General features: G+C 44.6%; 1 protein-coding gene across 1 annotated transcript in view; it reads right to left on the reverse strand.

Annotated features, from left to right (window-relative positions):
• Nucleotides 1-27,246, reverse strand: part of IFT22 (intraflagellar transport 22) — a 100,328-nt gene that overhangs the window by 65,775 nt on the left and 7,307 nt on the right. The window contains exons 2-3 of the mRNA XM_085649869.1: nucleotides 16,657-16,739; nucleotides 6,862-6,951 (exon numbers count right to left, since the gene is read on the reverse strand). Of these exons, the coding sequence (XP_085505995.1) occupies nucleotides 6,862-6,951; nucleotides 16,657-16,739 (173 nt within the window). The remainder of the gene's footprint in view (nucleotides 1-6,861; nucleotides 6,952-16,656; nucleotides 16,740-27,246) is intronic.

The raw sequence follows: 27,246 nt of genomic DNA on the forward strand, positions 1-27,246 counted from the left end.
TGCTGCCACCAGAGGGAGCCTTTTCTAGACTCTGGGCTTTCAGCTCCATTTCCCTCAAAACCTTTTCATGTTCATATTGTACCTTCTTTTCTTCCAGGGCTAACTTTCTACTCTGCATTTCCAATTCTAACTGCCCACTTAACTTGAGCTTGGCCAGCTCCAATTTGTGCATCCTACACTCTTTTCTATCTGCCAGCTCCTCTGGAGATAGACTGTGGTTAGAAACACTGCTACCAGCAGGGTAAGGGCTTCTCCTTCCACCTAGACCTCCTGGCCCATCTAACTGTTCCTCTGCACTATCATCATCAATGGCATTCCTTGCTTCTACCCAGCCCCTCAGCGCCTTGTAGAACTCTGGCTTGCTTTTACATCCAGTGGTAGAAACCTTGAAACTTTTGCAGAAGGACTTTAGCTGCTTGCCAGTGTAACTGCCTATTTTCTCTTCTTCCCATTCCAATTCAGTATTCACAGAGACTACGGATGCTGCTTTCTCCACCATGGTTAAGTTTGGCAGTACTCAAAAATAGAAAGTCCCAAAAAGAAATCTACCAACAAGTATTGGTTGCGTTTGAGGTCTGCACTCACTAAGTAGTGTTCACCAATCACTGTACATGAGTCACAAATGCAAGTCCAGAATCCTCACCGCTGACCACCAATGTTAGAATCCGGGTTCTCTGGTTGGCACAGGTAGGTACTTGTGACAAGCAGGGAACCTTTCCTCTAGTCAGGGTAAGGGGTTACATTACTAAAACAACCCCTGCTCACCCTCTAGGTAGCTTGGCGCGAGCAGACAAGGCTTATCTCAGAGCGTTTAAGGTTAAGCATTTGTGAACACATACAGTAACCAAGTGACAACACTACAAATGGACACCACACAGGTATTTATATTAAAAATAAGGATTCTTTATATAGGATTATCAAAAGACCATTAAACAATTAAAAATACACAATACGGTTGCTTAGTTGGTAGAAGATTGCTTAGTTTCTCTTAAGTTCTTAAATGCGACACTTTAAGTCAATGTACCTTAGATGCGACACGCAGGGCAACGAAAGTGTTGTAGCGATGCAGATGCGTTGAAGTTCTTGGTGCAAAAGAAATAAAGACGGGATCTTCCAGATGCGTTACGCTTCTCCGATGTTGCGAGAAAGCTCGACTCGATGCGTCAGCTACAGCGGCGTCACCCTTGACGAGATGCGACGACAGCGGCCTTGGCAGCGGCACTCTTCTCCGACGTTGCGAGACGCTTCCGCTCAATGCAATGCTGCAGCGGCGACACCCCTTCTGCGAGATGCGAAGACAGCGGCTCCGACGGCAGAACGCTTCTCCGTGGATGCGAGGCGCTTTTCTGGTTGCGGTGCAATGCGACAACTACGATGGCTGCGATGGCGACACGCTTCCTCCTCGATGCGAGACTCTTCTCTCGATGCGGTGCAATGCGACAGCTACAATGGCTGCGATGGCGACACGCTTCTTCGGCGTTGCGAGACACTTCCGGAATGATGCGAGACGCTTCCGCTCGATGCGATGCTGCAGCGGCGACACTCTCTGCGAGATGCGACGACAGCGGCTCCGACGGCGGCACGCTTCTCTTCCTTGCGTCGCGCTTCCAGCTCCTTGCGACACGCAGTCCCTCAGAAGACCCAACAACAGCAGCAGGCACTTCGAAAAGACTCTGGGGAGCTGGGGGTGAAGTCCACTGGTCCTGGGACTTCGTTCAGGGGGCAAGCTCAGTTCAAGCCCTTGGAGATCTTTTCAAAGCACAAGTTGAAGCAAAGTCTTTAGTAGTCTTTCTCCTCTCCTTCAGCAGCAAGGCAACCACTGCAGGCCAATCCCCCAGGTCAGGGACAGTACTCCTCCTACAGCTTTCCCAGTTCCTTCTCCTCTGGCAGAGGTTCTTCTTGTTTCAGCAGGATCTAATTTCTTGGGAGCAGGGTCCCAATACTTATACCCCTAATTCCTTTGTTCCTCTGGGGTTGAGGGGCCTTTGCCCAGTCCCAACCAGTTCTTGAGCACTCTGTTGACATGGCTCTGACTTTCTATTCAGGGTGCAGGACAGAGACATCAGCCGCTCCGCAGGAGGTGAAGCCAGCATTGTGGTAGCAGAGCACAACCCTATTCAGAGCCCAGGTGTACTCCTCCAACCCATCTGACTGCCAATCTTCCTATTCACCACCAGGCTACCTAGCCCTGCCCCTCTGGGTTTCCCCAGCCCTGTCACTCACACAACCAGACAGGCAGATACACATCATAGCAGAGGCGGGCTGAAATGGTCAGGCAAGCAAGTACCAACTTTCTAAAAGTGGTATTTGCAAACACAGAATATTAAAATAAACTTTACTAAAAGATGTATTTTATTATTCTGAGTTCAGGCATACTAAACTCTTATTTCTACCATGTTCCCTGGGTCTGTTAGGATCATAGGATGGAACAATTCTAACAGCCCATTCTGGCCTATGGAGAACAGGTAGCCTTACAATAGTGAAAAACGAAAATGGCTGTAATTCACTATTAGGACATGCCACACACATCAGGGCTTGTCCTACCTTAGGCTTACAATGCACCCTGCCCTTGGGCCTACCATAGGGGTGACTGATATGAAGTTAAGGGAAGGTTTAGGGACTGGCAAGTGTGTGCACTTGCCCACTCAGCATGACAGTACCAGACTGCACGCAGGCTCTGCAATGGCAGACCTTAGATACATTTTACCAGGCCGCTTCCGTGGGTGGCACAACCAGTGCTGCAAGCCCACCAGCAGCATTTGTATTTACAAGCCATGGCACTCCTGGTGCACTTTACTGGGGTCTGACAGTAAACCAAATAAGCCAATCATGGAATCCAACCAACATATACATTTTAAATAGGGAGCACTTGCACTGTGGCACTGGTTGGCAGTGGCACAGTGCTCTGAGCAGCTAACACCAGCAAAAAAAATGAGGCACAGCGACAAAAAAGTGGAAGGGAGACTCACGCCAAGGTGCCAGGTCTAACAGTCCTAGCTCACCTGCTCGCTGTGCTTAAACCTCTGGTAGCTTGGCCCAAAGCAGTGAGGCTTACTTGTAGTCAACGTATATATAAAGTATTTATGCAGCACACAACTGGCAATAAAAAAAAAAACAACACAAGAAAATATCACAAACGAATTTACAGAAATAGAGTAAATTTGATTAAATACAATGATACCCAAACAACAAAAACCTAATCAGTAGAACCAGATATATTCACTTTTAAAGTTTGAGGTAGATCTATGAGCCTAAAAGCACAAAGCACCTCTTACTGTCATCTAGTCGTGCTAGACCGGAGGAAAGTATAGGCCGACTGCGTTAGAGCACAGGGTGATACAGGCACGAGGTAAGTCCTGCTGATAAAGTTACCTTTTCAAAGTCTGGTGGGAAGAGTTCCATTTGGGAGGAGGAGGCCGTGAGGAGCAAGGTGAGAGTCGTCAATGGTCGTTGTTGTAACACGAACATCAGGTCTGTCATTGAGGACGGTCGTCACTGTATCGCAGATGTGGTCGGGCATCGTAGATGGTGGTTGCTAGAGCTTCACATTGGGAGTCACCTCGGGCTATCAGTGCTGTAGTGCAAAGTGCTGATCTTGAGGGCTGGATGTCGCTGTGGTGCAAAGAGTCATGTTCAATGGAGCTTCGCGTTGGCGGTCGTTGTGGGCTGCAGAGTCTCGGCACAAACTGGCCCGTTCGCGGTCATGAAAAACCTCAGGATTTCACCTTCTATCACAGGAGGAGCTGAACCGCTGCCAACCAAGGGCCCAGGAGCTGGGGAGGCACCTCTTGGGGGTCAGGAACTCACTACAGCAGGTCTCCGGTAAGTCTAGTTGCAGCTCCAGACAAGGCAGGTAGGCCTCTGGAGCTTGTTGTATCCGTGTAGCTCAAACAGGTCAGCCAACTGACCCTTGAAGTCACTCAGGTAGCCTGGCATAAAGGGAGCAGGTCCGGTATTCCTTCTCAAAGCAGGGCAGTCCTGAAGCAGCACAGCTAACCTCTGGAGGTCAAGGTAGTCCTCAAGCAGAATGGTAATCATCTGGTAGCAGCAGGACAGTCCTCTAAGGAGCAAGGCAGGTCTCAAGTTGTAGGGCATTCGTCTGGGGAGCAAGTAAGGCCTTCTTCTTTAATGTTCGCAGGTCCTGGCGAGTACTGATGAGTGGCTCTTGTGGTCCAATTGTTATACCTAGTGCCAGCCTTTGAAGGAGGGGATTCCCAATACTACCAAACATCTGGTTCTGGAAAATACATCTAGAACCAGCCATGGGCTCCAAGATGTATAGGGTGACAAAAGACAGGCCAGGCCTGGTGTTACACTCATTTGCATTTGCAAGACGCAAAGCAGTTTGAAATGTAAGTGGAGATGGGCACATGTTCGCCCCCAGCCATTCTGGTAGGTGTCCTTCCCACACTTAGTCACCTTTTGTCTCACTGTCTGGAAGAAATACACAAACTGCAGAGTCATTGACAATCATGTGACCCAAGACACTGTAAGAAGAAAGTACAAATGGTTAGGACAAGAAAATGCCAACTTTCTAAAAGTGGCATTTTCAGAATTGTGACTTAAAATCAGACTTTACCAAAACACTATATCTCCATCTTCTCTCAGTCATAGTTATTGCCTGTTAAATGCAACACGGTGACCCTATGTAAGTCAATGAGAGATAGGCATTACAGTAATTCCAGGACATGTACAACTTAAACCCACATGTTCTACTTTTTAAATGTAATGCACCTTGCGTTATGAGCCTTTAGGGCCTACCTTAGGGGTGATTTACAGGTATTAAAAATTAAGGTTTAGGCTTGCAGAGGGTTTATTTTGCTATAGCGATAGGCTGTAGTGGCAGACCTGAGACAGGTTTTAAAAAGGCTACTTTGGTGGGTAGCACAATGAGTGCTGCAGGTCCACGAGTAGCATTTAATTTATAGGCACTGGGTACGTGTAGTACCATTCACTAAGGACGTATCACTAAATTAAATGTGCCAATTAGGTGCAAGCCAATTTTGCCATGTTTGAAAGAGAGAGTACAAGCACTTTATGCACCTTGCCACTGCTAACTAGGGGTGGGCGGAATTTGCGAAAGTGAATTTCGCAAATTATCGCGAAAATGTTAAAAATCTCCGCAAACACGCGGCAATATCGCGAAGATGCGGACATTTTTTTCACGCCCGTTCGCGGTATTTTCTGCGTGGTCGCGGCTCGCCAACTTACCCATGCGGTTGCTCGCGGGCGCCGCCATCTTGTTTTCACTCTTCTTGCAGTGCATGATCGCGAGAAGAAAGACGTGATCGCGCGACCAATGACATTACTGCGGGCGCGAACTGTTGATAGTCAGCGCAAATGACTACAAACAATCCAACATCTCGTGGAGAACGCGACCGGATCGGGAAAACTTGTCGGCGAACGCGGGGATTCAGGTAAGGCGATCGCGCGCGAGAATGTATTATTTTACAGCGCGAGCAAGAAACAAATTATCGCTAAGCTGCGGAATGCGGAAATTGAAATTTTCGCGCTCTCCGCGGAACGCGAAAATGTCAAATTATCGCAATTTCCGCGAGCGGAACAGAAATTTAGCCCAGGCCTACTGCTAACACTGATAGAGCCCTAATGCCAACCAAATCTTACTCTGCAAAACAAGAATGAAAGCAAAACGTCTGGGGGAATACCATACCATGGATGTCAGGCCTAACAGCTACTTATTGGAGCACTGACACACAGCTCCATCCTCTCACAACTTGAAGAACAGGGACAAAGCTGCTTCCTCCCACAATGTGAGCTGTCCACAAAACAGAAGCAACAAATGAGGAAGTGGTGCTTGGGAGGGATGGTGAGGGTGGGAGCGGCTAGGATCAAATCTATTCCCTCCCCTTCAAAACCTCACCTGATGTTTCATTTGTTTTGTTAGAGAAGCGGCAGAGCAGGTGGTAGGGAGAGAATAAGGGAGGCTGGACTACTGCTCCTGCACTACTTTCCACCTTCTCCAGAAACCCAGCAAATGGCCACTGGTAGGGAAGAGCTAGAAGATGTGATAGCTGGCTTTAGCCCCTCCCATAACACAACCCACCAGTTGAGCCTGAGGAAGGACCTAGACAGGGCTGTCCTTCCGATATCTGAAATGAAATATAGATTTGTAGACCGCTCTACTATCCAAAGGTCACATCATGTGATGGGATGTCAGATGCATATCAATAGAGCAGCCTGGTAGTTAGCACAGACCCGCTTCATTAGTGAGTTTGCAGTGCCCAGAAGGAAACGGGCACCAGCAAATCCCTCCCACAACCCCTGCCACCAAAAAGAGATGCCCCCATTGGTCACCTGGCTGGGGCCGCCAAAATATTTTATGATTCTCTCTCCCCCGTCCTTCCCCCCTCCCCCTCCCCTTCCCCCACTCCCCCTCTCCCCCTTCCATTCCCCCTCCTCTCCCCGCCTTTCCTCTCCTCTCCCCTCCACTCCCTCTCCCCCCCTCCCTACTCCACGACTCCCCTCTCGCCTTCCCTCTCCACTCCACCACTCCACCACCACCCTCTCCCTTCCCCTCCTTCCCTCTCCACTCCCCACTCCACTCTCTACTCTCCCCACTCTCCACTCTCCACACACACACTCCACACACACACTACACACTCCACACACACACTACACACTCCACACACACACTCTCCACGCACACACTCTCCACGCACACACTCTCCACGCACACACTCTCCACGCACGCACTCTCCACGCACGCACTCTCCACGCACGCACTCTCCACGCACGCACACTCCACACACACACTCCACACACACACTCTCACCTATCATGGAATGTGTATATGTCGAGAGAAGGTCTAAAGGGTTATTACACAAGAAATAAAATCCTTACTTGAGATCACCACCACAGTCCCAGAGCTCCACCTCACAGTTTGCACTTTTGTTGCTGATGTTTCCACTTGAATTTTCATATTCTAGGATCCTATTAACAAAAAAAATGTTGTACAATATTAATATCTTAAAATTATATTAGAACAACGCAGAGCAAAGATATGCAACAAAAAGCACTTCGTTTAAATCAACATCTAACATGAATTAAAGAGCATGCCCTGTAATGAACGTACTAGCTAGAAAGTGGGGCCGACTCTGGTGAAAAAAAACAAGAGGAAAGGAATAGGTCTATAGTAGTGCACATCCACAACTACAGCAACAGAGACTAGCCATTTCAGGTTTGAGAACCGCAAAGTTATGCTTTCTCCGGCTTAAAGTGTGGAAAATCAAGCCCAACACTCCAACTTCTTGACAGTAAATTACAAGCTTCAAGACTTGGGAATCTGGCCCATGCTTGTATTGCTGGTGAGTCTGAAAGTGCTAGAGGAAGGAAGGATGTTTTGTCTCATGATACCAAGGGAGTATGGGAGTGGGCAGAGCAACAATTGGATAGCCAGATGGAACCTGTTAAGGAGTGGACAACCATGTGCAATGAATAGCGGGAAGCTGGGAAACTATGAGAACACAGTAAGAAATGATAACAATTGGTAATAGTGAACACATACCAAGTTACACGACGTCCAGTGGAGTGTATGGGATTGTACTCCATCTCAGACACATCTCCTTCTGCATCAGGCCCTTGTTAGTGCATGAAGATGAACTTCTGGCTGTCACACCTACGATGGCTGATATGTAAGGAAATGAAGACCCTTCAATTTATCTAGCGGTCCAAGGGGTGATGCCTTGCAGAGGGTTGATGATACCGCTGTGTGTGATGAGTGAACTGTGAGGAACACAGAGTCGTCTTGTATCAGACAGGCCAGAGATGCCAGTCTCATCATCTCCCAATTCGCAAAACAAGAAGACTGGAGATAATCAACTATTAGCAGGGTCACTGGACTTATGCTGCAAGGGAGACCCAAATTATCCAGCAGGGTTCATCAAATTATACAGAAATAAACGGCAAAGGATTCACCATATTAGTATTGCAACCCATCCTGCATCCACTGCACGCCGCACTTTGCTTCTGGGGCTACATCCCCTACCAGGCACGCCGCAATTGTTCCATGGACTCCATTCCCCACAAGGCTTCGCGCCAGGAGGTGCCATCGAGACAACGTCGCGCCCGGAGGCGCATAAAAACAGCCCAGGGCTCCAGCAGCGCGGGAGCCCGTCCTGCATCCAAGCCGCACTTTGCTTCTGGGGCTACATCCCCTACACACTCATGGTTTGTAGGTTCTTTTTTGTTTCCTCCATCATGGTGTTTTATTGTTTCTGAATGTACCCTTTTGATTACATTAAAATTGCGTATTTAAAAAAAAAAAAGATATACCGTGTCTCTTAGAGTTTCTAGATGAATATTCTAGATACGAATATTTGTACTGGTGTTTAGATTTATTCCAGGTTGAACTACTAAGTAGAGTTCAACACCCAAATCACGAGTCATAATTAATATTTGATTGAAATTTATGAATAAAATCCCTTCTAGGCATTATCACTCGTTACTAATTTCTTCGCGCAAGCCTCCAAGTGTATATTGGGTTTCCCACTGGTTTTTGCTACATACCCTACCAGGCATGCTGCAATTGTTCCGTGGACTCCATTCCCCACAAGGCTTCGCACCAGGAGGGGCTATCGTGACTCCGTCATCCCCTTGGTGCATAAAAACAGCCCAGGGTTCCTGCAGCGTGGGACGCGAGTGGGTGTGCCCGGGCACAGCCCGGGCAAAGCCCAGGCCAAGGGCGGGCCCGTCTGCGCCCGTCAGAGCCCGGATGAGACTGGGCTGGGCCACTCCTCATGGTTCTAACAGCGGATTCATCAGGGCTATCAACTATATTGGACTGTCAATTCAAGATTAGTGCTATCATCAATTAATGTGCGTTTGCTACCCTCAGACGTTCTAGGGAGTATCCTCTTTTTTATGGCCAGTACTCCCCCCACCTTCCCCCCCCCCCCACCAGCTATTGTTACAGTCCAAACAAATAATTTACTCTCTGGGCAACATCTCTGTCACTAGCAGCTATGGGTGAAACGAGGATTACTGCCGTCCTCCAACCTGAACCTCCTTTACAACCAGCCTCAACAGATAAAATGTTACAAAGGGCAATTGGAGATGTTGCTATGGAAATTGAGCGGACGGAAAGGCGTCATGTCATGTCAATAAGAATTTGTAGAGCGCACGTACACCGGGGAGGTTTCATGGCGCTGGTTAGGTTGAAATCCAAGTCCCTGAGAAAGAATTTAGAAAGCCTGTCAAAAGAGCCAAGTTTTTAAGAGATTTCTGAAGCCGAGGAGATTGGTGGAGAAGCGGATTTCAGAGGGGAGGGAATTCCAGAAGGAGGGGGCCAAGGTGGAGAACCTGGCACCGCCGGTGCGCTTCAGACTAAAAGGGGGGATAAGAAGAAGATTTTTATGCGCTGAGCGAAAGTTACGTGTTGGAGCATATTTATTAATTATGTTGTTGACAAATTTCGGGCTGTTTCCGTTGAATGACTGAAAAATAAGACATCCAATCTTAAAGGCACACCGCTGAGCAACCGGCAGCCAGTGAAGTTGCTTCAAGAGGGGAGTAATGTGATGGTGCCGAGGCTGGTTTTGTACCATCTCTAAGCGTTTTAAGAGATAGAGAGGAATGCCAAAGTATAATGAATTGGCGTAGTCGACATGCGACATGCGACATGACCAAGGCAATAATCACCTGTATCCAAGCGTCGTGAGTGAGAAAATTACAGTCGTATTTCATCAACCCCGGTCATAGCCCCATGCACCATCACCCAGGATTTTGGCAGTACCTCTTCGCCATTACCGCCAACGTTGGACATACCACCAGAACTCCCAAGGACACGCGCAAAGGCTTGTGCTGTACACATTACTGAGATGCCCTCGGAGAGTGCCCGCAAAAATAAGGGAAACACAAAACTGCTACTACCCTGGGTCCTAAGCGGAAAAAGCAAATAGCGAACAAAGTAATGAACAGTGATACGGGGGCAGTTGGATCAGGGGATGTACCACAGGTCAACCTCGAGCAACCACCCTGGGTGACTAACATGGTGACGGACTTCCAAGCACAATTCAGGTCCAATGTAAAGGATGAACTTAATATTTTAACGGACCGGGTTGACAAATTGACATCATTGGTTGACTATTGGGTGGGTAAGGCAGAGGCAATTCTTAATGGGTTCGAGACAACTAAAACTCTAGTCCTACAAAGAGCACCCCACTCTACCAAGCCAGTTTCTCCAGCTTTTAATACCCCGACTAGGCCTAATAGGCCTAATTTAATCAACCAGGAGGCTGTAGATCCCTGCCCAAGAACCCTGATGCCCCAGAGATCAGACCCAAGAAACCATCGCCAGGGGACCTCCCTAGGGCAACTAACAGAAATTATTTTTAGGCCCCCTCTGGTTAGACCACAAGTACCAGCTTCCCGGCAACAAGGCTCAACCTATGGGGACAGGGAAAGGTTAGTACCCTGTGAAGAACCCCCTGAAGCAGTGACTGCCCTCCCATGTATCAATCTACCCCCAGCCTCAACCCTATATGTCGTTGTGTTAACAGGAGTACCAGAACTGAACAAGGGGTGTAGGGAATCTCATTTTGAGCTGATCTATAAAACAGCCATAGTTAATGCAAATAGCATTTTGGAATTCGAAAAATGGGTCAAACTTAGAACTGCGCTGCATAATCATGATATGCGGGCATTCTGGAACCTGATTAACACAGGATCGACTGAAGGTAAAAAGGAGATCTCAGCAAATATAGGGGAGGAAGTATGGAGAGCCCACTTTAAATCTCTATATGCAATGTCGGAGGAGGAAGTTGGGTCTCCTTATCTACAGACAACCCACCGATACACGCCCCTGTTCTCCTTAAACGAGATCACAGAAGCATTGGGTACGATTTTAACAGCAAAGGCGCCAGGGTTGGAGAAGATTCCTGGTGACCTTTTGCGTTCCAAGCCTTCTGTTTGGGCTCCCTACTTGTGGTCCCTGTTCAACGCCATCCTTCAGGGTATGGCGATTCCCACAACTTGGGTGGAAATCATTCCAATATTTAAAAAGGGTCCACCGCTTAGTCCTGCCAACTATCACTTCATTAGCCTTTTAGACATAAGCCAGAAAATATATGCACGTACACTTCTGGGGCGACTCCAGTCCTGGACAGAAGAGTGTAATGTACTCACACCCCTCCAAGCTGGGTTTAGGGCCAAGATCTCCACTATCGACCAAATGTTTTGTTACAGCTCCTATATTGGAACACTGTGACTATAGCGGTTGGAGTCTATCTTATATTCGTGGACCTTAAATCCGCATTCGATCTAGTTCCGAGGGATACATTGTGGGGAATATTAACAGATAAGGGAGCACCAGATTACCATTGTCACGAGATGAAACGCCTTCATCAAGGCAATTTCGCTCAAATAAGGCATGGCAAAAATTGAGAACTTTCAGCTCCCTTACCAGTAGAGAAAGGAGTATGCCAAGGCTGCGTCTTGGCCCGACTCTTTTTTCCCTTTTCATAAATGGTTTAATAGAGTCATTGATGGCAGGAAAAGATATTGATGCCCCTAGGTTAGCAAACTGCAAGATACCTGCCCTGATGTTAACAAACGACACCCTCTTGCTTTCGAAATCTCCCATGGGCATGCAAAGGGTCCTTGATGCATTCAGTGTCTTTTGTAAAAACAGGGATCTGGAGATCAATCTCCAGAAAACTAAGTATATGGTATTCAACGCAAATAACAGCACTCACCCAAACCCCTGTCTACATGGAAGGGCTCTAGAGAGGGTTTCTATTTTTGAGTACTTGGGGATCACACTAACTGAGAAAATGGATTGGGGGGCCCAAATAAAGAAAGCTAGCCTAAAGCTGGTCCAGTCCTCGGGGGGAATTTTAAAGGCGTATAATAAGTGCACACATAAAGTGATAGGCCCTGCGGCCGAACTCTGCAAGGCACAGGCTAGGGGCGCTGCCTTATATGGAGCAGAATTATGGGGCCACTGCTCAACCACCCCTTTATTGCTTACAGAGAACTCCTTTGCCAGGCTACTTTTGTGTCTCCCCTCTAGCTCCCCTTTAATTCCCCTTAGAACGGACCTTGTGATTAGCCCCATCGCGGATGAAGTAGCGCTAAGACCCCTCTTATTTTGGCGACGACTAAGGGGCACTCCCGAACTTGCCTCATATAGGTACGAGTTGAGAGAAGTTATGAGCCTACAAGATGCGGGAAAACTCCCATGGTTGGCATATATTAGGAACACCTGCCAGTGCCTGGGGACGGCAAACTTATGGAGTTCTGCTGAAGAAACATGGATTGTGACCCCCAGAAAGGTACTCCTTGAGAACTAAAGCGAATTAAAACTGACCCAGCTATGGAGGAATTCGCCTGGGCGCCTATCCCTTCGGTTCTTGGGAGTAAAAATGCAATATAGGCTAGAATTGGCGCTAGACGGCATCCAGCCGCTTCTTGCAAAGAAGCTATTCCTCCAGTTCAGACATGAGGTACTTCCGCTCCGATCTTTCATCATCAAGTGGTCGGGTTACCGCAGTCTGGATTGTCCTGTGTGTGAGCATGTAGAAGAAACTGAAATGCATGTACTTTTCTTCTGCCCTGCCTACAGGAGGCCAGGGTACTGCTGGCTGGTACAGCTGTGCAGGAACCTGGGGTTCAGACACTGCTCCGAGGCCTTTAGGTTACTTAAGTATGACACTGTGTTTTCCATCTCACCTTTTTTGTATTCTACGAGGTATACTCGTAGAGCTATTTTAAAGAAGAGTCTATAGGCCAATTTGAGCCCAGCATTAGCTATTATGCCTTCCAGAATATGTACCCTCTTCTTCTTTTAATCTGAATATGTCCAACCATTGCTTCTCCGGTATACGACTATTTTGTATATAATTAGTTTTTTATAAGAGTTTCTTAAAAAGTTTTAAAAAGATTTGTATTCCTATATTTTATCTGATAACTTCGGGTGTGTGAATTTGGGAGTCTGGAGAGAGTAGAAGGAACTAGCATACCTAAAATGCAGAAATTCTTATTTATGACATGTAGTGTTCACAGAGACGCTTTAAGGCATGGGCAAAGTGGACATTTGCCCAGGGCATCCACCTTTCAAGGGGCACCCTGGCAAACTATTCTATTTCTCTGTCTAACTTCTGTTTATTTCTTTACCTCAAGCACTATCCCTCTCACTGTCTACCTCTGACTCTTTCTCTCTCTAGTCAGTGTTGTCTTAAAGATTATTGGGACACTAGGCAAGATATATATCGGCTGCTTTTGTCTGATTCTGTACGTGGAAGTTTAAGTTAAGTAATTCAATATTGTTTTGCATTATTCAGTCTTGAAATGGCAGAAAAAGTGTAATAAACTTGAAAGTTGCTTCAGCAGGGTACCCCAAAACATGTCTGGCTGGGCTCTAAAAATCCTTAAGATGCCTCTGAATTATGTTCAGGGACTTAATAGTGCATCTTAAATGTATAAGGATTATACATACATTAAGCATAGAAAGGCACATATTGTTTTCTGGAAATGAATGTACTAAGTCAACGAGAAATTAAATGGGTTTTTAACTAATGCTATTCCACCCTATATACGGAGAACAGAGCTATTGCTAAAGTGAGAATTCTTGAACAGAACACAAATGATCACTCTTAACCCAAAGAATGTAGATATGATAGAAACCTCCTGGATGATTCAGGAAATTAAAAGATCTATCAGCCAGCTGGAAGTGGGGAAACACCGAGGGCAGACTCTCTGCCCACTGAGTTCTTTGCTACATATCTTAACATACTGGTTACAGAATTACTGTAGATGGATTCGCAGTGAATGATGAGGGTCATTATCATCTTCCACAAAGGAAGCAGTGAGTCAGGCAGCAACCCTTGAGGTCCTATAGACCCTTCTTCATGCTCCATGCAGATCATAAAACTCTCAGTAAACGAATATCCAATCCCCTGTTCCCTCTACCATACAGTATGGTGCATGGGAAACAAAGTGGATTTGTAACCAGATATAACAATAATTAAAATATGATACCCCTTTCTTATGTCTCCCTCTACTTCACTGTGGCTACTAATACTGTTGATGGACTTGGAGAAAACTTTTGACAAGGTTAGTTGGTTGTACGAAGTGCTCAGGTGACTGCATATTTTGGGGGGAAAGACGCTCAAATGGCTGTCTCCGTTTTACAGTGAACTGATGACTCAAGTCCGTACTGCATACATAGTTCCTGATAACTACCAGGTGGAGAGAGAGACACAGAAAGGTTGTCCCTGGCCCTGCATACTTTTTTCACTTATCATGGAACCCTTAGCAAACCTAATATGGGTTACAAACAACAACGTTGGAATTACTTATAACACTAAGGGTTATAAGAGGCTCTAGGTTGTGCCACACTCTAATAAATATAAGTATGCCATTCCTCACCAGCAGGGATCAGACTTCTCCCTCAAAGAACCAGTTATGTTGGTCATGAAGAAACAAACGTGGGTAGATCAATCATTATGGACGACTTTTATTTTAAAAGGATTTGTATTCATTTGCTAGTCAACATGGCTGTAATGGAAGTACTGTGCTGCTCCTCTAACTGTATTATGGGAACGTCTATTTTCTGGGACCAACACAGATCATATCATCCTTGTTTCTCCAGATATATATATAATGTTGGAAGGTTTCTGTGGATAAAGGGCTCCCTTAATTGGGAACCTAAGAAAAAGCCCTTTCTTGAATGCAGATCAACATTGTTTCCAGAAATCATACTTCCCATGGCTGCAGTTCTGGCCTGCATTGCTTATGTGAAGTCTCATATATGGGGGAAGGGGGTCATTTAACAATAAGATTAGCTATTTTCAGTTCATCTAATTACATATACTTGGAGAGAAAGTGTCAATTAAATGCTACAGTGCAGCTCCTATAGAATGCTGGAGTACCATTTAAAAACTATGTAAGAAACACATAACTTGAATGTTTACAATCCAAAAACGTATAGTGTTGGTATAGTAAGCAGAGTGCTTACCTTCTCCAAGCAGAAGTGTCATCTTAAAATTAAAAAAAATTATGAGGCCAAGTGACGATTCCCAGGTCTCTTGGCAACCTATAGTCAGCTCACCCCACATCCACTGGTGATGTCTGAAGGCCAGAGGGATGTTAGTCAGCAGGAACACCATGCACCCGCACCTTCCAGATCTTACCAAAGAAAAGTCTGCCTTTATTACATTCTCACACATTTTCAGGCAGCATTAGTTCTAGTGATCAAATCCTGCATGTTCATCCCCATTAATGTGGTGGCTGAATTATTACCCCTTTCTGAAGCATTCCTGCTTACATGCAACATTATCCTAGATGTCCTGTAGCAATGGATCGGGTAACTAACGGATCCAGAATTGGAGATCCAGGCCATTGACCCATAATGAATTCCTGCCCAATGATCATGGTCCCTTTTAAGTTTTTTTTAGGTCTTGGTCACAGGAGGCTTTAGCTATCTGTACACAGACCTACTGTTTCCAATACAGGACACATCCCTAGAGTGGGATTTGGGCCAGCCCCCTGCTCATGATCAGATGGCTTTTTGTTCTGCTCTTAATTCAATGGCTTTCCTTCCCATTCTTGTATTTGCCCCGTCCACAAGTATTTCGGTCTCACAGTGTTCTGACTAGATGTGTAGCATCTGCTGCATTCCAGCGGGGGCTCTCTTTAAATTTTATATTCAGCACTCCGTGGTCATGGTGTTTCCTTGCGCTCTCCCCTGTTTTTTCTACTCCACCCTCTCCTACTTTCATTCACCTCTCCAAGCTCGCACCTCAATCACCACCTAGCTCCCCATGATTTATGTATTCATTTACATAGTTATTTATTTTTACTAGGTGCTGCAAGGCCACTTGATCCACTGTTTATATGACCCTCATGCTACTTATATTCTCCCTCCTCATTCCGAACTATTTTTTTTAATGTATTTATTTATCTTATTTTAAAATGTCAAAGGTAGCTGCAAAGAGCTCTGGGCCACTGATTCCATTGTTTACTCTTCAAGCAAACTTCTTTTTTTAATTTTATATTTTACATTTTAATTTAACCTTCTAACTCGGCCATTCACCATGCCAGAAGGGTAAATTAAAAATGGCCACCTACATATTTATGCATGCGCATGCATCACAAAGCATGCTTGTGAATGTTCACGATGCCTGGGTGCGCTTCGACAGCCATCTTGGAATAGAAAACCCATACCAAGATTGCCAGTTAAGAGTGGTAATGCGTTTAGATGCATGCAATTTAAATAATCATTGGCAAAGCCAACAACTCATGCTTTTAAAGTCTAGATCTATAGACTTTGCCAATACATATTTTAAATTTATTGGTGAAATGAGTTTTGGACTCCTTTGAGGCTGTCAAACAAATTATATGCCTCAGGTCATGCGGTGATACCACAATGCACTCTGCCTCGACAAAGAAATGAAGGAATTGAAGATGTAATATATTGTGTTAGGTGTGAGCTGAAGTAACACTAAAAATGCATTACTGACTCACACGGATAGTGCTATGCTCTTTGACCTCCATATCTAGCTTGTGACCCCTGTGATACTTATGTGGACACTACATGTAATATGGTTAGTTTAACTGCCAAAGAATTGTCACAAGGATGGCTAAGCATCTTAAAATTCTGGTAACAAATCAGGTGATACATCATATGACCTTTCTTACCGGACACCTTGAGTTGGATTGTATTCACCACCAATTGCTTCCGTAGCATCTGACAAGAAGTTGGCCAAAACAGTTTTTCCACACTACAAAAATATAAAAGCAAAACATATAGGTGGCCAATCCAATAACAGGCAGCTAAAGAGGACATTTTTAATATTCAAATGCAATGTTCCCTTATTTTGTCAAAGAGCTGATTGATATCACGTTAGTAACCTCTTGATTAAAATTGCAATTGTATCATGTACAATGGGAAAAATAACTTTCTAGAATACATTATTTAAATATCCTCCCTGAACAGCAGCTCTGATGAGGGACGTTTCTGCTAACATCTGCATATTTTGTAAAAGCCACTTACAGGATGGACAGCCATTTTATCCAAAGCTTTAATGCAGAGAGATTAACAGCTAAGTGATGAGGTAAACCTATCCCCCCGACTGCAAGTTGTTCAAAGCAGCCATGATGCAGTCCAACAGGAGTTTAATAACTAAACACAAAACCCATAAATAAATAAATAAAGATCACTGCCCTTCGCCCAACCATCTAGTGCTCTGCAAAAAAGAAACAATACACTTAAGCTAGGTCTGAGCTTTAAGCGTAGTACTCCTACTGTCCCGATATCTCTTGGAGTAAGACCATACCTAGTGATTAGGGCATCCTTCATGGCAGGGTAGGTAAGCTCACTTGCGGTCCCTAGTGCCAATAATGTGTCCCTTCCCTTCCCAGTGTCATAGTTCTCCAAGCCTGCCCCCTATTCTCACTCAGGGACCAGGTACATGCGGAGAGCTGTCTCATAACCCTGGAACCACCTATTTATGTCATCCTCCACGGTATACTCTTTCCCTAGGTTCTTGGGTATGTGCACCTTTCCTTCAGACTGCACTTTGGAATTGCTGCCACCATCTGTGCTGGACTTGGCCTTCACATCCAGCTATTTCAAGATCAGCTCTTGAGCTCTTGAGCCAAAATCCTCTTTTTCTCCTCCATGGGCAATATATCCTTCCCTATGGCCAAGATATCCTTTTCTGTCTCTCTTTTGAGTCGAGCTAGTTCAAACTGGAGCTCCCTCCCATGCTCATTTGAACTTTTCCAGCTCCATCTTGTGCTTTCTAGCTTCCCGTCTGTCCTCCAGCTCCTCTGGGGACAGACCTTTAGAGGAGACACTGCAGCTGGCCCTGGAGGGTGCGCTTCCCCCCAGAAGATCCCGATTCACAAAATCACCATGCAGGCTCTGTTCCTTCATATCCACATTATCATTCCCATGCTCTGTGGGCTCACCAGCCTCCCTGGCAGCCAACCAGGCCTTCAGTGCCTTTTGCATCTCCTCCTTCCTAGTAAGGCCTTTAAAAGGACATTTGAGCTCCTTTCAAAAACATTTGAGCTGAGCCACCATATAAGACTCCAACCTCTCCTGCTCAAACACCAAATCTGCAGCTACAGCTGATGGCTCACCAGAATGATTGTGAAAACTCACAAGTTGCAAAAATAGAAAGAGAAAAAAAACTATGCTGGGGTGTAATGGTCTGCGATATGGAAGTAGTGTACACCAACCACTGTATGCAATGTACAAATACAAGTCCTATCATCACCGCTGATCACCAATGTTAGAAATAGTGATCCCTGGTTGGCAGTGGTTTGCACACTGTCCAAGCAGGAACCCTCACTCCAGTCAGGGTAAGTAAGTTACACCCTCAGAATAACCCATGCTCACCCACTTGGTAGCATGGAAAGAGCAGTCATGCTTATTTTAGAGACAATGCGTAAAGTTTTTGCTCACACGCTTGCAGTAACACAGTGAAAACACCACAAACATTCGCCACACCAGTTAAGAAAAATAGCCAATATTGATATGAGTAAAACAAAATCAAACCAACAAAAATACATACACAAAGCAAGATAGGATTTTTTCAATATTAAATGCAAATAAAATGTTTAGAAACAGAATAGCTCAGGCTAGGGCTATACGGCGTGTTTGACAGAGTCGGATCCAACAGTTCAGCGCCGAGCATGGGCTGGCTGCAGAGTCACACAGACACCGGTAACTGTGCCTTGCAAAACAATGAAAAACAAAGATATTGCACCACGCCGGGGAGGTGAGGCGTCGCTAAAGCTGGTGCGCCATTGGTTCCTTGCTACTACAGGGTGGAGAGTCGTCAGTTCCTTACAGCTAGGCAGGGATGTGATGTGTCGGTTCCTTACTGTTGCAGGGGAGGTGATGCGGCACTGGCAGTGATTCCTTATGACGGAGCAGGGTCGATGAAGTTTGGAAGGTCAAGCCGTGGCACGTCACCTTCGCAGAGTCGATGTCAGGTGTCACAGACGCTAGTGACAGAGCACTCGAGACTTTGGGGTTGCTGTGGTGGCATCAGGGCCTGGTTGTAAGTCATGGGCGTTGCACTCAGCAGGGACCATGACTGCGGTGCAGGCAGAGGTACTGTGCCGAGGAGCGGCGCCTGCTTTAAAGTTGCACTCAAAGTCGATGCACTGCTTTCTTCTTGGTTATCACAGCAAATTCACTTCCAAAGGCCCAGGGACTGGATTTGGCACCGCTTGACAAGTTAGGACTCCCAGCAAAGGAGCCCAGGTTAAGTCTTTAATGGCCCTGAGGCTTCCAACAGGAGGCAAGCTCAACGTAAGCCCTTGGAGAACCTTGGCAAGTATGATGTAGAAAGCAATGTCCAGTCCTTTTACTCCCAGGATAGAAGCAGCAAACCAACACAGCAAAGCAAACAGCAAAGTGGCAGTCCCTCCTGACAGCCAGACAGGTCTTCTTCCTGGCAGAATGTCCTCAACCCAGAAGTTTTCTGAGTATATGGTGTCAGAGGCCAGTACTTTTACCCATTTCAGCCTTTAAAGTAGGCAAACGTCAAAGGAAAGACCTTTCCAGTGCAGAAGACCCTGCCTTTCCTTGCCCTGGCTCCTAACACACCAAAGGGGGTGGAAACTACTTTTTGTGAGGACAGGCACAGCTTTATTCAGGTCAGTGTCAACTCCTCCCACCAGTCTAGCTCAGGAATGTACATCAGCCGGGTGTAATGGGCCATTCGGACATGCAGGGCACCTCAGCTCCCTTTGTGTAACTGTCTAGAGTGAATGCACAAACAGCCCAAATGTTGTATTGACCCAGACGTGTATTCATAGACAGGCTGAGGCACAGAATGGTTAAAGTGAGATAATACTCATTTTCTACTAATTGGCTTAAATTATTATGAAATACTTCCGTCCCGTTCCTCAGAGTCAAAGTAAAAAATACCTAAATATCTCTTTGGGCCTGCCATATCATGTTCCCTCCAAACTGGGGGTTCAACAAAAGCCATTCTATTTTTTCTTCATTAATACTGTTACAACCGCCAGACTTGTAAATTTGAAGCTTGAATAGTATCTATTGTTCCCAGGGCGATAAATTCACTTATGAAATACATATTAGCAAAAAGATAACACCCACTAATAAAACCATTTAGGTACCTGGCTATGAGTGCGGGGGCTTACTAAACTATTTTTGAGTAGATTTTGTAATGAGTATTTAAATAGAATTATTGGCCTATATGACTTCAGGTCAGCTGACGGTTCACCTTACTTTAAAAAAATTCACCAATATCCCTTTACGAATAAAAAGAAACTATTAAAAAGTATAGCAATGGGACGCTAAGAATGGAAGCAAAAACCTTGTAGAGTCAAACCCACCTTCCCCTGGGGCTTTACCGCTAGGCAACTGCCTAATAATGTCTTCTACCTCCTTCTCTGACATAGGGTCTAATAAAAGAAAGGCTTCTTCCTTCATGAGGGTGGGCATTCTTAAATCCTTAAGGAAATTAGTAACTTGCTGCTCTAACCCATCATTCACCGCTTGTTCCTCCTTTTACAAATTCTGATAATATTCCCAAAAACCCATTTTAATTTCCTCTGGCTCTTATGTGTGCTGGCTGGTCAGAGGGTCCCAAATTGTATAAATCACATTTTGTTTGAACCTCTCTTTAGACCGGCAAGCTAAAAACCAACCTATAAAATCTCCTTCCTCATATAACTGTTGTTGACGAGTCCTATTATTATTTCCCTTTACAGATAAAAATCTCTTATCTTTTTCTTTGCATTTTGCTAACTCTCTATCAAAACTTCAGTGTTATTCAGGGCTAATGCTAGATAGGCCCTGTCCACTTCCTCCTGTAAGGAACCAATTTTCTCCCTCCTGAATGCTTATATATTGAAATCAGGCATCCCACACAATGGAGATATTCGCAGAGGACTCTGTAGTAGTGAAAAAAAACACTATTTCTAGGGTGATTAGATTAATAACAACCGGCTTGAATATAATTGTCCTATTAAGCCCCCATCTCGGGGTATTTCTTGGTAGGGGTACATCGCATCTCAGGAAGGCCACCCGATAGTCTGACAACCCACTAGCAAGATGTGGGATTTCCTGGATGGAAAGGTAGTAGGATCCTAAAAATGAATAAATCCTGGAAGCAAAATTGTATAGTTTTGAATAATAGGTATATGATCTCCCACTCTTATTCTTTCTTCTCCAAATATCTCCCACTCCTAAACAAAGACACTTATCAAAAACTTTCTCCGTTTTTCTCTTCCTTTGCAGGCTCCGAGGAATCTAGAAGAAATATCTCTTGGGAAAATTAAAATGTCCCCTAATAAAATCTCTCCTTGTAGATTACTCAGTTTCCATCCAAGCTTTTGTAAATAACTCGGATCATCACTTACTGGACCATAATATGAGAGAAATAAATACTTTCTGATTGCTTATTTCCATTTGAAGTATTTCCGAATACCTTTAACCATCATCAATAATTGGGAAATATTTCCCGAACGTCCCATGTATCATCGGAATTGTGACCCCTCTCTGAGCTGAAGGAAAAACACCTTCCTAATGTCAGAAGTGGTTTATCCTATTAGCCTCCTTCCCCTTTATCCAATGAGTTTCTTGGAGCACCATTATACTTGGGCTGAATTGTCCACACCAAGTAAAAATGCCCTGCCTTTTCATTCTATTATTTAGCCTGTAATTACTGACAGACCTCCCATTGCGGGATATGCTGATTGCACAGCACTGATCAATCCACTATTTCTTTTTCAACCCTTTACTACACTCACCTCTCACTGGAGCAGTTATATCGCTATCCAGCATTTCTATACCAACAAAAACACTTTCCCTTCCCCCATCACTATTTTCAACCCTTCCTGCCCAATCTATTCCTAACCCCTTGCCAACATCTCCCCCGTTCTCCCTCCTCATTACACAACTTAACCCACCCCTTGTCAACACCTCCTCCCACTTCCTCCCTCCCTAACCACACCAACCTCCCAAAGAGCGCCCAGCCCCCAAAAGCAAGCGCCTCCTCCACCCCCATATTATGGGTTTCACTGATTTGGCACCTATGGTGGCATCCTCCAGTGGTCCACTCCCCTAAAACTCTTATTCTTTCTGGGGCGCGAGCCCTCTTCAACCCCTGACTACTGTCTGGATAAATTCCCTGACATCCTGCATTTCAGAAAAAACTTGGAATTTACCCGCCCATAACATTTGTAAGATTGCCGGTTGAAAAAACTGGGCTTGCACCCACTTAGCTTTAAATTCACTAATTATTTGCATAAGGCAGCAAGAAGTCTCATATGTCACATATGAGTAGATTTGGAAGGAAAAGTTTCTCTCCATGTTTACAGACTTGAGCTGTACAGACTTTCGCAGGACTGTTTCACAGATTTTATAGTCCTGAATGTTGACCAATATAGTCTGAGGCTTTTTACCATACTTTGGCGGGATTCCAAAGGGAACCCTACCTGCTCAGGTGATGGACAAGACCAATGAAGATTCTTTAAGCAAGTGAGTTGGTATCAAGCAAGAGACTCCCTCTGTGATCTTTGAAAAGCCTTTCCGATTCTCATGGATTCCTACTAGCTGTAGGTTGGAACTGCAAGAGCAGCTTTCCAAATCTACCACCTTTCCATTTACACATTTTGCTTCATTCTTTATTGCGTTAATAAGCCTAGTCTGACTAGAAATTGTGTCCTCCAGATCTGAAACCCTTTTCTCTACCTCTATTTGACGGTCACTCAGAGCTGGGATCCTTATTTCTAACACTTCAAATCTTGGTTCCAGCTTGCCGGCTAGATTCGTTTGAGCTATTTTAACCTCTTGAATTTCCTTCAGTAAAAGCTAGAGCAAAGCAAAAATCTTCTCCCCTGCTTCTCCCAATTTTTTGGGATGTACTATCCCATATTGACCAGAGGAGGGCAGTGTTGAAGGTGCAGGGCCATCTGATCCTCATACAAGATGTACTCCAGCTTGTACCTGATTACGTGTGGTACTACATCTAAATTCTGGTCATTGCTCCTGCCTTCCACCTGCCGAGAAGCTGTTTGATGGTTATCTGACTGAGACTGGGGGAACATTGTCATTATCTCAGTAGTATTCAATGACTCTATGTTCAAGACTACACCCAATGTAGGCTTCTATACGTAGCTTTTGTGAGCGAGTTGGGACCCTTTCGCTTCCCCTTAGGGGTGTTGAATTTAATAAAATATCTACTTGTCCATGGGGCCGGTTGCTTCATAAATCTACTTGTCCTGTGACAAAATCCACTTGTCCCTTTGGTGCCATGTAGCGCGGCGACAAATTATGGCAGCAATCTTATTATATAAGAGCCCTGAGGTAGCCTCTCTGATGATGCCGGTACTCATACCATAATAGTGTTTGAATACTTGCAATTTCCTTATGTTGTCATGTTTCCACAGATCTACATACTGGGGCTGAAGGTAGTAGTAAGCAATAGTTCCAGGGTTAGAATGTCCTTTTGAGTCTGTGCAAACGAAATAACTTGCATGTTTTAAGGGTTTTCAACAACTCAATCTAATCTGTTCCCATACTGAGAAATGTTGGGAATTTACTCCCGAGAATGGCAGTCATAAACCTTCTTCGAGTTGGGGAAAAAAGTGGTTGGAGGGAAAGTAAACTTGCAAACATTTTGCATGAGCTAATCTACACATGCAAATTTGCTCATGCTAAAATGTAGTTCACAAATATTTTCTATGAGTACTATTTTTTGTCCTACTTCTGTAAATTCTTGGGATCTCTCTCTCTCTCTCTCTCTCTTTCTCACTCTTTCTCACTCTTTCTATCTCTCTCTCTCTCTCTCTCAAGTATTTTCGTTCAGTGCCAGTTACTACTTTGGCATTGTGTGCTTTTTGATACCAAAAACAATTATTGCTTTTCCCAATGTTTGTCATGATGGCCCAGCAGCTCCCAAACCAATCAGGTTTTACAAAAACCATTCCAAAACAATTCACACACTGAACAAAACAAAAAAGCTGACCACCAATTTCGGACCTACTGACTTTCCCAATGCATGTTTATTTTTGTTTCCCATAATCTTATTGAAACTGGTTACACTGATTTTCCATTATGAATATTTTTGGGAAATACTAGCATGCATCAACACGTTACTAAATGATGCTGCAAAGAAATGGTACCTGACATTTTACAGTACTTAAGCAAAATGTTTTTTTTCCTGCTTTCTTTTTTTATCAGCATTTTCTTTTGAAAGCAAATAATCCTCAATCTTGCTTTGAAGCTTTTGCAAATATTCCCATCAAATCAGAGAGCATTCTGGGAGCATTATACATCTCATATTGCTAAACTTTGAAAATGTGTGTACACGTTTTTATACTGGGACCACTGTCAGTTGTGCTGTCAGAGCTTACAACATTTACTTAGAGCTCTCTAATAACAAAGGCTTTCAATTAATAAACCATAAATACAAGTTTGAACAGCATTTACATGCACACAAATATTACCTTAACTGCAGTCAGTGCCCTTACCTGATTCATAATGTGGTACTGCAAACTGGCAGGCAAAGGGTTTGTGCTGCAAGGGGTTAGGCCTACTTGTCCCAAGGACAAAATGCACATGAAAACTTGTTGCTCTTGATCCCAAACAATATGTCCTGGGCGTTGGGATATAGGAATTCCACATCCTTGCCCCCTTTTCCATTTTTAAAAAAAATACCAGGCACAGACCCACACTCGGGGTAATTTCCTGTGTTGCCTTGGAACTCACCATGGGGAGGGCAAAGTAGAGCTAATTTGAGCCTCCAATTATCCTGACCCCTCTTTCCTTGCCAGCTGTTTTTTCTTCTCCTTCACCCCCAAAATCACGATTATCTAATACAGGTAAGCTTTTTTGAGATCTCTTAGGCTCCTCCTCTCAAGCGGAGGTAACGTCTGATTAGGTTGCCGGGTGAGGAGTTCCCCCATTATGGTCACATTTTCCTCATCTTTCACATTCATTAAGTTATCACTTGTCTCAGTCGTTTCAGAATCCCCGAAATGGCTTGTTGTATGTTTCACTGGGGGAAGAATACCTAGCTTGCCTGACTGGGTTAACTCCAGAAATTGCTGACTTTTTGCTTTAGCAAAACAGTTGGCGTGATAAGGCTTCATTTTCTTCATTGAAAACTGATATTTCCTCTTCAACATATTTCTAAGCACTATGTTCCTAATTCTGGTATTTCAGTCAAATCCACTTAATTTGCTTTACCTCCACTCTCAAAATATCTCAAGCTGCCGCCACCTTCCGGCGCCCATTTGCACTCTCAACGGCACTCAGTTTTCACAAACCACAATGGGCCCTCTAGTGCAGGCAGACTCAACAAAAAAAAGTAAGATAATTATTAATGAATACTCTGGAGAATATACCAGGAAGCCCACGAATACAATTGAAGGAGGGAAATAGGACATCCAATGAGAGATAAAACAGCTTTTCTAGTGAGGAACACAATACCAAGTAGATGTGTGGGAAAGCAGAGGATGTCTAATGTGGTGTGCGAGCCAGACCCCAATAATCATATGAATCCCAATATTTGGATACCCTGAACTTTTACCTAAAAGATTCCGCTCAGGTGTCTCCAGTTGATCTAGAGTTTACAAATTCTAACAAATTTAGCAGATTGCAACAGAAATGAATATTGGACAAACCGTTTTGTCTCTCATTGGATGCCCTAACGTGCTTCTCATTAGATATATTACGCGCTTCATCTGAACAAATCTCGCTAGGGAACCCATCAGACGGTAGGATCAGTGCTTTAAGTAGGCCGGGTCGTGCAGGCAGTTCTAACAAGCATTGGCATAGCCAATAGGTCTCGCCTTTGGGACCTTATAAGTGATTAGGCATGCAGCACATTAGCCTGGGTGCTGGGCCGTTAGGAATTGACGAGCTATACAATTGCTACACACTGGGTCATTCAGCCCGATTCAGGAATACATCTTGTATCTCATGTTAAAAATAGCTTACTTCTCAAATGCCTAATATGGCAGATTCCAGACAGGCTGTTTTGGGCTGCAAGATCTGGCATAAGAAGAAGTACGCAGCTATGGATCATGACAAGAAATGCACCCATCATAAGTGGGCGTGCCACAGACTACATGTGTTCAGCATGTAAAATTGGTGATAATACGTAAAAAAGATTAAAAATAATACTTTTCCAATTTTTACCTTGCACATTTTACTTCACGAAAAAATGTGACATAATTAAAATTGGATGCAGTTAACTAAAAACCATTGATTCCAAGACTAAGTCCAGGCAATTGGAGAAAAGCACATCAAGTAATATGGAGGGGATGGGGGCAGAGAGGCAAACGGGTAAAAGAGAGCAATAGGAGGCACGGTAGGGAGGACAAAAGCACACATACAAAACAGTAACGTGGAGCACAGAAGCACACAGTGCTTATCAGCAATACAAGCGCAGGGAGAAAAGCATCCGAGGGAGACTACTATAAAATAAATGCTCTGTCATAAAATGTTTCACTGGAAATTTTAAAAAAAGAACCAGAAGAGTGGCAGCATTAAGTGCCAGCCTCAGGAGTATCACAGCCGTAGTCTTTGGCATGGGCCAAGTCTCAGAAGCAGGCCGGTGCCGGTTTCAGTTGCCTACCTCGGGAGCAGAAAAGCTTTGCGAGCAGAAAAAATAAAAAAGCTAACGTGCATTTGAAACTCAAATGTTATTGTATAAGAAATGATGACATATCAGTAAAACGAAATATTAAAATAAAAATAAATAAAACACAGCTCACAGTCCTAACCTATCACCTGTAGTAGCAGCATGTTTGAACAAGAGTGAAGTCAGATGCACAGTTTGACTAAACCGGCATCTTTCAGAACCCCTATGCATGGGAAGCATGGCAGTGCTGATGGCTCCTGTAAATTGAACAGGCATCGCCCGTGTGCAATGGAGGCAGCGCCTGACTGGAGCACTGTGCCTGAAGGAGAGTTCTGGGCAGAGCTGGAAAGAGCAGGCCTGACTGCTAGCACCCGGAAATGTGAGCGGCAGCCTAGTGCAGAGGAGATTTTTTTATTTATTTAATGCGTTTTTATATAGCGCGGACTTTACCCGAAGGTGTCAGAGCGCTTCACAATAGGAGCAGTAATGATACATAAGGAGAAAAATTACAAGTGAGCATGTTACAAAATCAACGTTACGCTTCATGAAGCAATAGTGGCATTTGTGCAAGTATCAGGAGCAAACAAAATACAAGAGGGAGCAAACGATACGTTACAAAAGGAAAAAAGTGACGTGTGCAGGTTACAAG

The sequence above is a fragment of the Triturus cristatus genome, chromosome 3_2, assembly GCF_964204655.1.
Source record: "Triturus cristatus chromosome 3_2, aTriCri1.1, whole genome shotgun sequence".
NCBI classification, from domain to species: Eukaryota; Metazoa; Chordata; class Amphibia; order Caudata; family Salamandridae; genus Triturus; species Triturus cristatus.